At 37.4% G+C, this 12,023-nt stretch overlaps 1 protein-coding gene across 1 annotated transcript in view; it reads left to right on the top strand.

Moving 5' to 3' along the window:
* ASB7 (ankyrin repeat and SOCS box containing 7) overlaps positions 1–9,586 on the top strand; it is a 50,637-nt gene extending 41,051 nt beyond the window's left edge. The window contains exon 6 of the mRNA XM_082386357.1: positions 6,190–9,586. Within this exon, the coding sequence (XP_082242483.1) occupies positions 6,190–6,329 (140 nt within the window). The 3' untranslated portion in view covers positions 6,330–9,586. The remainder of the gene's footprint in view (positions 1–6,189) is intronic.
* The last annotated feature ends 2,437 nt before the right edge of the window (positions 9,587–12,023 follow it).

Genomic DNA, 12,023 nt, shown 5'->3' with positions numbered 1-12,023 from the left:
GAGAGGCCCGCGCACTGCGATGAAGAGTGGCCCCCGCTTGCCACAACTAGAGAAAGCCCTCGCACAGAAACGAAGACCCAACACAGCCATAAATAAATAAATAAATAAATAGATAGATAGATAGATAGATAGATAGAAAAAACTGCCAAATTTCTCTTCATAGAAAAAGAAAAAAAAAAGTAAGAATATAAATCATGACTTTAAGAAAGTGAAATTTAGGCTGTGACTTTCTCAGCTAAGTCCAGCACAGCAACAGGTAGGTATGTAAGCAGATGACCCCATACAACCCCTCGGCATCAGGTGCCCTTACTCCTGTGTTCCTTTCAAATGCTTCTTTAATCAATTTCTTTGACCTTTTTTTTTTTTTTAGTATGACTTACCAAAATAGTGTTACTTAGTATAACTCTTTGGGGAAATAATTTGTGTAACACATTTTAACTAAGGTTATTTTTGATTATTGATTTTTCTTCTCAATGGGGATTTTGCTACACATCTACATTGTAGTCTTATTAGGTTATTTAGTCCCAATTATTAAAATCACTTTTACAAATAAATAAATAGTACACAGTTTTAAGTCAAATTACACCACATTTTAAGGTTCTTTGATATGGAAAGTATTACCTTATTCTGTACTATTTCTATCATATTTGTATTACTTTCTATTTTTTATGTAGGCTTCTAGGGATTTCTGTTATTTGTTAGGAAGCAATATATGCTTTTGTTTGGCTTAGTGCAAATGAGAAAAATAGGTCAAAGCTCGTGTGCCTGTGAAGAAAAGTGTAACAAGTGGACAAATGTCATCAAGGCTGATATTGTGTACTTTTGGATTCTATCTAAGAGTTAAATCAGAGTAGCCTTTTATTTTACAATACCATGATTTTTATTTTGAGGTGAGCTCACAACTACCTTTGTCCTGTAAAATAAGATTTAACACATTTCATACTAAGTCCCTGTGAAGGGAATTCAGAGGCAAGAGCAAAGGAATAAAACGTGTTTATGGTAGGATCTTACAATGGGAAACTGAGATAAAACAAAGAGGTATTGGGAGACCATTCCAGATGTTGACCTAAGATGGAGAGCGCTAAATAAATAAGTTTAGCCTATTATAAATGCAATGGTTGTCGTGTCAAAAGGAGGTGCTTTAGGATATTTAATTTTCAAAATTATGCTGCTGTAATTATACTAGACCAGACCCTTCAAAAGCTGATTTCCTATTTTATACCCTTTGAAGTATTATGTAATCCCATTGTAGTTCATTAGTATGAATAATAGTTTGTAGTGTTTCTGTATCCCCCATAGTGTTTATAATTCCTTAAATTATACTCTTTTTGTGAGATGTCCCCCAAGGTCTCCCCTGTCATCCCACGGACAAGGCAGTTGCTATTTAACAGGACAGGAGTAATTTTCTAAGACACCTGGTAAACAGTGTGCACGTGTGTTGGTTTTTTGCTTTTGTTCCCTTTATTCTCTTTCTCTGCCTTCTTTTCCTCTGCCACCACCTCCTTCTTTCTCTTGCCCCTTTAATCTTTGGGACAGTACATTTTTAAGTACACAGTAGGTGCTCAGCAAATACTTTTGAGTGATATGTTGACAAGAAAATAAATAATAGGCACATCTCAGAGATACTGCAGGTTCTGTTCCAGACCGCTGCAATAAAGTGACTATTGCAATGAAGCAAGTCATACAAATTGTTTGGTTTCCCAGTGCATGGAAAAGTTGTGTTTAGACTATATTGTAGTATATCAAGTGTGCAATGTCTAAAAAAACAATGTGCGTACCTTAATTTAAAAAATACTTTATTGCTAGAAAATGCTAATCATCATCTGAGCCTTTAGCCTAGTAGTAACTTCAAGAAAAGGATCACTGATCACAGGTCACCATAATAATATAATAATAATGGCAATGTTTGAAATATTGCAAGAACTACCAAAATGTGACACAGAGACATGAAGTGAGCAAATGCTGCTGGAAAAATGGCGCTGATAGACTTCCTCAATTCAGGGTTGCCACAGACCTTCAATTTGTAAAAAATGCAGTATCTGCAAAACGCAATAAAACGAGGTATGCCTGTACTTCTTTTCAGTCATAATCTTCTATTCCTAAAATGATATTCCTGAAAAAATGGGTCCTTAAATAGTCTTAGAAATAACAGTCATTACAATTAGTCTTTATTACTCTTTATTATGTAGCCTGCTTTTCACTCAGTGCCACTGCCTGGCAAGGTGAGGGAATATCTGTATATTTGTGGAGCAGTAGTATAACGACACACCTCACTTCATTACTGCACAGCTTTTTTATACAAAGTTCTCACATCTCTGCCGAATCCAGGTCATGTAGTGATTTCCAGAATATGATTTCCATCAATTTGCTCAGGACTGTTTCCCAGGACTAGATTACGAGTTGTTCTTTTACTGTTAAGTTGTCAGCTAGTTTTCTTACCGTCTTAACACCAGGAAGCTTCATCTTCCAAAAAGGAGCCCTCTGCTTTTCTGAGAAGGGGAAGCAAAACATATCCTTACAAGTATTTAAAATTACTATTTTACCATTTATTTACCAAATACCCTATAGCTCTTACTATATGCCTGGGTACTATTGTAAGCACTTTACCAAAACTAATTCTTTTTATGCTTGTAAGGCCTATTATGTAGGTGGTGTTATCCTTAGTTCATAGACGCAGAAACCAAGGCAGGAGGCTAAGTAGCTCACCCAAGAGCTACTGGGGCCAGCAGTTGATGCTGGCTGCAGAGTTGATGCTTTTACCCACTCTGGCCTTTACCATTCAAGGTCTTTCTGCAGACAGGAATTATACATGGTCAGGAAATCTTCAAAAGATCACATTCTCCCCAAACATTAAAAGACTGCCACAACACACTGCTTCAGAAGAAGAAAATTCGGTAGCAAATTGAGTAAAACTTTCTGATATTTAGGCATAGAAAGTGCATTTTTCCCTGGGAAAGGCTAATGCACCAATAGCTTCTGAGGGTGGTAGTAAGTATTTCTTTAGCTGCATCCCTTGAATTTATTAAACAATTAAAAGTCTCCCCTTTCCTCCAGCTTCTAGTAACATTTTTAAAACTTTCCTTTAAGCCCTGACCAACAGCCTCGTCAAAGCTTTTCCCCCCTGCCTGGTCCCAATGACAAAGCCACCTATTTTAGATTTTTTTTCTAATGGCAACCCCCTACTTCCACGTCCCAGAATCTCACTTGGTTATCTAATGCTGCAAATTTTAGTGGCTTAAAATAATAATAGTTGATTATTTTACTTCTCTACTCCAAGCAGTGTCATCTGGAGCCACTTGACTGGGGCCTCTCCACTGTCAAAACGGCTCACTCTGATGGCTGGCTAGTTGTGCGGGCACTTGGCTGGGAGCTCAGCCCGGATGTTGGGCAGTGACCTCAGTTCCTTTTTGTAGACTGCTGAGACTTCTTCATGGCGTGGTGATAGGTGTGTGCCAAGAGTGAATGTCCCAAGAGCCAGGTGAAAGCTATGATCTATGAGTTCCACCATAGTCACGAGCCCACCCAGTTTCAAGGAGAGGGAACCTAGATACCGTCTCTGAATGATGGGGTATCCAGTCACGTTGTAAAAAAAGAACATGAGGCATAGGAGGTACTGTGGTCGTTTTTGGAGAGTATAATCTGCCACAAAACGAGACCATCAGAAGATCCCCTATTTGGAACCTTTTGTCTCCATCTTTTCTAAGCTAAGCAAATTCCAATAATACAGGTTTTCCACATTGTTAGATGATATGTTTTCATTTAAGTACACATGTATATTTATATATGTCAATTCTATGTCATCTGTTTTTTGCCTGAATACATAGTGGTTGTTCTTTTCATTAATATTGTACTTGAAAAGAACCTGCCATCTATTAGGAAAATCAAATTCTTTAAAAAAAGAAGATTCAAATCTGATACATATTCTGGTTTGCATTTGCAGATCAAATACTATAAGCATTTATTGAAAAATGACAGTGATAATATATTCTCTTCCTAAAGGTAGCCCATGAATGGTGATGAAAAATAATTCAAAACAGGTTAGAAAATGATTTGCCATTGACATGGGTGTGTTTTGCAATGAGCTGACTGTTTTATACTTTAAGGACAAGCGTATTAAGTGTTCATTTGTTCAACTAGTATTTGTTGAGTATTGTGTCAGGCATTGGACTTTTGCATTGGCAGCCAGAAATCGTCTTACCCTCATGGAACATGTGAGGAAGATGGACATTAATGGGTAGTCACCAAGTAAATGTAAAATCATAGCCTTGTTAAGTACTGTAGAGAAAAAGAGCTCAGAGAGTATCTGATGGGGAACCTGACCTCATCTCCCTTTCAGCAGTGCCCTTTTAGTAGAGATCTGGACGATGAGGGGGACATACCTCACCAAGAGACTCATGAGTGAGTGCTACAGCCTCACAGGGATCCTTATGCAGACATCCACGGATACACGTGCCCCTAGCTTACAGCCATTTTTAGGAAAGCAGTAGCTTCAGCTGTGATTCTGTTAAGAGACCATGTATTAAGTACCTCTTGGAAAGCACATGTTCATACAGGCCTTACAGAGCAGAGGTCTGTCTTAAAGACCCTTTTTTGTTTATAAAGAATTACTTAATTTTGAATAATGGTGATCCCTGTAAACGAGTACAATTCAAGTAAGTACTAAGTATAGCAGTAGTACTCCACGTATGGCCTCGGGACCCCTGGAGTTAGCCAGACCCTTTCAGGATATCGAGGTCAAAGCAATTTTCATAATAATACTAAGATATTATTTGTCTTTTCCACATTCCTTCTTTTATGAGAGTAAGTGGACTTCCCCAGAGACTGGATGATGTGGTTTCATCACAACAGATTGAGTGTAAGAACGTATATGAGAGTTCAGCTATCATCTGTTAAGCCAGACCTTTAAAAGGTTTGCAGAAATGTGAAAGAATGCCATTCTTCTCATTTATTTTTGAAAATATTGTTACCTTCATAACAGTGGTATTTATGTTAACATATAATGGGTTTATCTTTGTTATTTTTAAATGAATTAATAAGTATTCCTGAAATTTCTGTTTTAACTTCTAATATGGTAAAGTGTAAAGAGGTTTTGAGACCAAGAAGTTTGAGAATCGCTGAAGTATAGCATCCTGCTTGACTTTGAGCATGTTACTTAGAGACGCAAGCAGTCTGTAAAATGGGGATGATGATCAAAGTGTTTCCCTCATAAAAGGTTTAAACGAGTTAGTATATGTCGGGAGCTTATAAGACTACATGGCACAGAGTACACATTCAACATATGTCAGTTTGTAATTATTATTACCATTTAATATGAAAGTAGAATTTATGTGAATCCAAACACTTCTGAGGCTCTGTGGCAAAGAATTTTTGCTTGTGTTGTGGTCATCTGTATTGATTTGGTAAAACACAATATTCAAAAGTGAAAGAAATTGCATTTTGTAATTTTTCTTTTGAGTTAGGTTATAGCAGAGGTTTTTATCGGCAGATGGTCTGGGTGGCATGTTTGAAGAGATGGAGATTCAGAATAGCTTGGGGTGCTTTTTCTGCCCCCCCCCCTTCCCTCCCAGTCCACGCCCTCCCCACAGCCAAGTTCTGCTGTGTCCAGAATCATGGTGAACAGCTGGGCAGATGTCATTTGGGAGAGCTCCCCAGGATTGTGTTCCGTGCCCTGGACAGTGAGCTGACAGGAGGAGCCATGTTAGAAAGCATCTCTTTTAGTTCCCTCACTTTTCAGGTGGAGAAACTGAGGCCCAGAAGAGTGATTTGCCTCACACTGGTTCACCCAGCATATTAGAGGCCTACCTGGGACAAGAACTGACATTCCAGTTTGTACTGGTAGGCATACCAGGCTTAGAGTCAGAAGATCTGGTTTTAGCCTCTGTCTAAAAAGCTTTAATTGGCCGTCTGACATTGAGCAATTGACTAAAATCCCTGATCTTTAGTGTCCCTATTTGTAAAATGGAGGTGAAAATATCGACCCTCCCAGGAATGTGAAAAGAATCAAATGAGACGCCGTATGAAGGTACCCAGGACATGTCCTCCTAGCTAGAGTCTCTCTGATCCTTTGCATGTAAAGTCCACAGAGAGACACGTCCCAGTGAAATAAACTATTCTTTTCAGAACCTTAAAGCCGGCCTTAAATGTTGTGCTTTGCAGCTTTGTAACATTTTCTTTTTTCTGTCTTTATAGGACAGCCCAGAAACTTGCAGGACCTGTGCCGAATTAAAATTCGACAGTGTATAGGCCTTCAAAACCTAAAGCTACTTGATGAACTACCAATTGCCAAGGTCATGAAAGACTACTTAAAACACAAATTTGATGATATCTGATATACACAGAACTGTGAGCAAGATTAGGAGTTATATTCCAGATACTTAAAAGGCTTTTTGCCTTGCACAAAGTATATCCTATGCAATTTCTGATTTGCTGTGAAATCAGAAAGCAGGTATACACTTTTAGGTTTTTTTTGTTTGTTTGTTTGGTTTTCATTGTAGGGGAGGGATGTTTTTATATATATAAACACACACACACACACACACCCCACATGCTTGAAGGTCTTAATTTGGTTTCTTGGTCCAAGTTTACGAGGTTCAAGCTTTCTATACAATATTGCATTTAAAACAATTGTTTTTCCAAAATGACACAAGCAGGTTAGGAGTGGAGAATTTACCCTTTTCAAATTTATGGTTTCATTGACGTGCACAATATTATAAACCAGCAGAGCACTTGTTACAGTTTGGAGGCACAGTTTTACCCGGGACATCCTGGGTTCTACTGGAAAACGCCCTAAGAAAATTTTAAAGTAACGCTGTCACCTCAGTCATTTTTAATAAGTACAAATTGCCTGTTTCAAACTGTTCTTTTCCTAATTAATGTAGCTTTGGATGACATAAATCCATTACCTCTGCTTTCCTGTTGGTGTGCTCTTGTTTTTAACTTATTTTTTTAACAACTGTAGTACACTACCCAGAGACGTTGCGTCTCAACTTCTGTCTCTAGTTGAATTGTGCTTTTAAAAAAACTAATGGGAAAGAAAATAACTTTATAAAGCCCATGTATTCTGTTTTTAAAACAGTGCCTCCAGTGCAGTACTCTTTCTGGTGTATTTTATCCATTATTTCACTTGATGTTCCTCATTCCACAGCTGGCTTTGACATGCCTGTGAGAACAGGAACCACCACTAATTTTAATTGCAGAACCATAGTATGTCAGTTGCAATTTCCATTTTAAGCTTTGTCTTTTACTTCACTTTAAGCAGAAAATTTCATGTCCTGGTGGTAGAGTATTCCCTAAAAATAGCCCAAAATATTGTTAAACCATTTGGCTTTAATGGTTAAATAATTTGGGGTGGTTTCATGGTGTTTTTTTCTTCCCAGTTGAAATAAAATTTCTAAAGGGTAAAATTTCTAATGGGTGCACATTTGTAAATCTGGTTAATTCCTAATATGCTAATTAAGCATTTCCTATCTATTTTAAAGTTATACACAGTGACGCTCTTCAGAACAGTTATTTTCTGGGTTGATTGGCATATGTTTGCAGTGTAAACATAAATATGATAAAGTGTCAATAACGATGGTTCTAGAGGCTTTAGGGATCTATGGTGATGCCCTTGGAAATGAGTTCTGTGCTTGATTTGTCATCATATTAGTTTCAGAAGAAACTTTAAAAATATCCCAGTATTGTTCTTAGTGCTTTAGGAAATTTCAGAATAGTTACACACCAGTAATAAATTCGTTATCAGAAGTTTACAAGATGAAGGGCTTCTCTTGTCTGAATTTGTAGTTTTAAGTCATTAAGTATAAAGCTGTTTCACCTGAAAAGTATAACCAAGCAGAATTAGGAGTCTACTCTGGCTTTACCCTTTTCAGAGCCAGCAGTGATATTTCCTCAAGCACAGAGTTTATTCTCTTGGATGCAGAGTAGCTGTGGCATCAGATGTCTGATCTGCTGGGCCTAGGCTGGGTACAGGTTTCTGAAGAACAGGCAGCTTCGGGAAGAGGTTGATGTGGGGCATCACGGATGGGCTACGTAGCCTCTTCTACAGGGAGCCACTAAGAGTGTGGCCAGTTTTGTAACCATCCCAAAACTGTAACTGGAACATGATGGATAGAAATGGGTGGTCTGTTTTTTGTTTTTCATAAAAATATCTCCAAAAAGTTATCTTCTGAGAGAGAGTCCTTTACGAAGCTAGGAGCTGAGCTGTGTTCTCATTCTGGAAACCAATAGCCAGGTCAGAGCTAAGACACATTTGCGGCATCAGGGACCTGGCATGGCCAGAAATGAATTGTGTTACTTCTCCCTGAAACCCTGGGCCCAGGGAGACGAGGAGATGGAAGGGCTTGCGGGGTCCTGCACTCTGAGCAGTGATGTTAATGTTACATTTGCACAGGACTTATTTCCTCATGTGTCTATTAATTTATTCAGTTAGTTCAAAATGATTTTCTTTCCCCAGCCAGTCAAAGGTTTCCAAACTAAGTTAGCCACTGAGTTTGAGTCAGGGAATTCCAAGTATAAAGGTCAGATGAAGGTAAATTCTTTGTTCTGTATTGCTGCTGCGACTTCAGAAAAAAATTATGAGCGCTCTTCCTGGAATCAAAATTTCTATTTAATGAAGAAGTGTATAATTCCATTATTTATTGTTTGAGGTTTCATTTTTCTGGAAGTTTAAAAAGAATGTTTTTTTTTGTTGTTGTTAATAGAATCCCAATCACATATCATATTTAACAATAACTAAAATGTCTCCAGGTTGGTAACTTGTGGAATATAGGGATGAACGTGCAGGTCTGCACTTGAATTTGATTGGCAGAGAAGCTTTCTGTAGTAACATAATGAGAACAGATATTTTCAGAAAATCAACTGATTGGTTTTTCCAGAATCTTGACTGAAATGTTCACTTCAATCTTGACTGAAATGTTCAGAATCAAATTTGTCACTGATCCTTCTATGTTTCTTTTGAAATTTATTATTTAAGCCTATTACTAAACCTTTATAGAAATATATTTGGCAAGTACACCAAAGAAACCAGCTCATAAAAGATTATGATCATTAATGAACTGCAGACCTCATCTTTTAAAAACAGATTTTTTTGTGTGTAAATATTTGTGTTTATAAATGTACAGCAGAGTAAGTTTTTTAGACTATTTAATTCCCATATTTCTAAACTATTTACCACAGAATAATCCACGCTTATTAGTTTGGAGGACTTGACTATTTTGTTTTTTTAATTCATTATCAGTCATGCTTGGAACAGCATTTCCGCTAGAGAATTCAGTGTTCTGGCAGTAGCAAGAGTACACATCTGGAGCGTGAGGGAGTCTAGCTTGATTTGTCGGATACACACCCTATGAGATGAGAATGTGTAGTTTAATTACCAGAGTGGACCATACAAAAACTGAGATTCTAACTTTCTTGCAGAATTGCTCATCAGCCCAGAATGTGATTGGGATGAGGCCCTTTGCCCACAAATTTAGCTTTCATGTAACTCCTAGTGTGTTATATCATAATGTATTTTGTTCTTCCTTTGTAATGTAAGTTTTGCTTTGGGTCAATTTGAATTAAAAAAAAAACTTAAATCTGGTTTAAAACATATTGGAATCGTGTTTTATTTCTAGTCTACCTTAACTTTTTAATACTTCCAGCTATTTGGTCAAAAGAAACAGAACTCTGTCTTTCATTCCTCAGCATTTTAGATAATTGGGAATTGTGTAAGAATGTGATACAGAAAACTGCACCATTTTGGATCAGATAAGGAAGCCCCCCTACCTTTTTTAATGTATTCTGCAAATACCTACCAACAAAAGACTATCTATCCCATTCTTGAGTGTGTTGATCCAGCACTGAGCCTTTTGGGGCCGTATTCACCTCTGCCTCACCTTGACTGAAGACAGAGTTTGGACCACAGCATCTCTAAGCACAGAACAGTATATTCAGTTAAACAATGAATTTGAGGTAGTTTATTAGCTTGCAAGAGATAGAAGGAAAATAACTTTGATTTCATATTTCCTCTGTATATAAGCACAGTTTGATTTAGGAGAGACCTCGGACTAATGTGAATGATGCTGTGCTAAGAAGAAGGGAGGACAGACGACTTAGCACCCCATGCAGAAACGCAGTGTTTTGCTACCATAACCTTGTTACAGACTTGTCCAGGGTTTGGCACAAATGAAAGCCAAGAATGGGACATTTGAAACTGTTCCTAATGATCAGCAGGGGAGTTCAGATGTGAAAAATAGCTGTGTTGCTTGGAAATCTTGAGGTCATTCCTTTTCCAATATGATGTAAGTAGTGTATTGTTTTTTCAGCTGAAAGACAACTTACAAAAATGGCTTTCTAGCTATTGATAAAACAGATTATCTACTTGATAAAAAAATATTTCCACATCCCATGTAGTTGGGTTTCAAAGGTAAAAGAAAGTGGATTTTTGTATCATCTTTGTATTTATGTAACAATGTAGCTTTGTGTTCTCTTAACACATCTGACAAACTTTGATGTTAGAATTTATATTAGCTTAAATACCAATAAAGATTTTAAATATCCACTGCTAGGTACTGTTATTTAGGTTGATGTAGACTCCTAAGATACAAAGGCAAATTTGTCTTTATTTTATCATTAGTTATTCTGTCATTACCTGTAAGGTCTCTTAAGTCTTAGATAAAAAGCAAAGTGTCAGCCAGCATATGGCTCTACTGGAGCCCATGACTCTTCTCGTATGCTGCTGATAAATAGTGTTCAAAATCTTGTACTATATTTCTCTAAGATCATGGTACATTTTATAGATACTTCTTTATCTTCCAGAAAAACTCTTGATTCCTGAGTGACAGTTAACACGCTCAGTCCCATATGAAAAAAGACTGAGGTGCTTTGCACAAGGTCCTATGAGAGATCATCATTGTGTCAATAAAACCTGGCAATAGCGCTGTTGCTGCAGAGCATGGTCTCTTGTCCTGCAGGGGAGTGTCTTGCACCAAGTGTTGCTCTTTCCATTTCTCACTCACCTGTACCCAGAGTGCCTCGTGCTGGGTTTCAGTTGTGCATCCACAAGCTAAATGTTTTATCAATTCTGAAGACCCATAAACCATTAGAAGTAAAGGATCAGATTAAAGCAAAATATTTCTCTTCTGTTGCAGATATGACCTTTAAGAAAAAATCATGTAATCATTTGTAGTTATTGTAAATATATTTTAAATTAAATCTTGGTTTGTTCGAGCATCTTAAAAATCACACTCAGAACCTTTTTTTATGTTTCCTTGTAATTAGGAAATTGTTTTAAATGAATGCAAATGTAATTTATGTTACATTAGGTAGTAATTAAGTGACTCACTTTTCTGTGAAATAGTATTTTATGAATCAGAAATGAGATGGCTTAATTTGGATGAGGGGATTCAGTTGAAGCTGAGAAACTCGGTTATGTGCTGAGTAGACTGACCCTTTGTGACTGACACAGAGGTAATCCAGCTGCAGATATTTCCTATTTTATCTGGCAAACAGAGTCTTATTTTTCTTGCTGCTCAGTCTTGAGCTGATGTTGCTTTTCTTCCTCTGATAGTTTTGGGTCAGGTCACTGCTCAGTTTTCTTTTTCTTTACTGAAAAAAAAGAACACTTGTAGGGGTGGACTTACTGTACATGACCATTTTATATTTCTCTAGAGGTTTTCTAGATTTTCCCTCTCTTACTTCTGTCCACTTAACCCTTTTGTGAAGTACACACACGTGCATAAAGCATGGCCTCGCCAAGTTGCTTTTTTGATTTTTGAGTTCCCTGATTGCTTGTTTTCCCTGCCTTACCTGGATGGAAATACAGCTTAATATTATTAGGAAATATAGCATAATATCATTTAAGAAGCCTAATGAATAAGTCTGGGCTACATCCATTTCCCATCTTGGGTAGCACCGGAGAGGAACAAATTGCATTTCTTCCTGGTTTATTACGTGTTCTTAAGAAATCATTTTCTGTGAGTCCATTGCCCAGTGAGCTCCTTGAGGATGGACCCTGAGTCTTATTTGCTTGAATCTCAAACAGTATT

Source organism: Balaenoptera borealis (assembly GCF_965194805.1).
Source record: "Balaenoptera borealis genome assembly, chromosome: 3".
In the NCBI taxonomy this organism is placed as follows: domain Eukaryota; kingdom Metazoa; phylum Chordata; class Mammalia; order Artiodactyla; family Balaenopteridae; genus Balaenoptera; species Balaenoptera borealis.
This window is presented reverse-complemented; position numbering and strand designations above follow the sequence as displayed.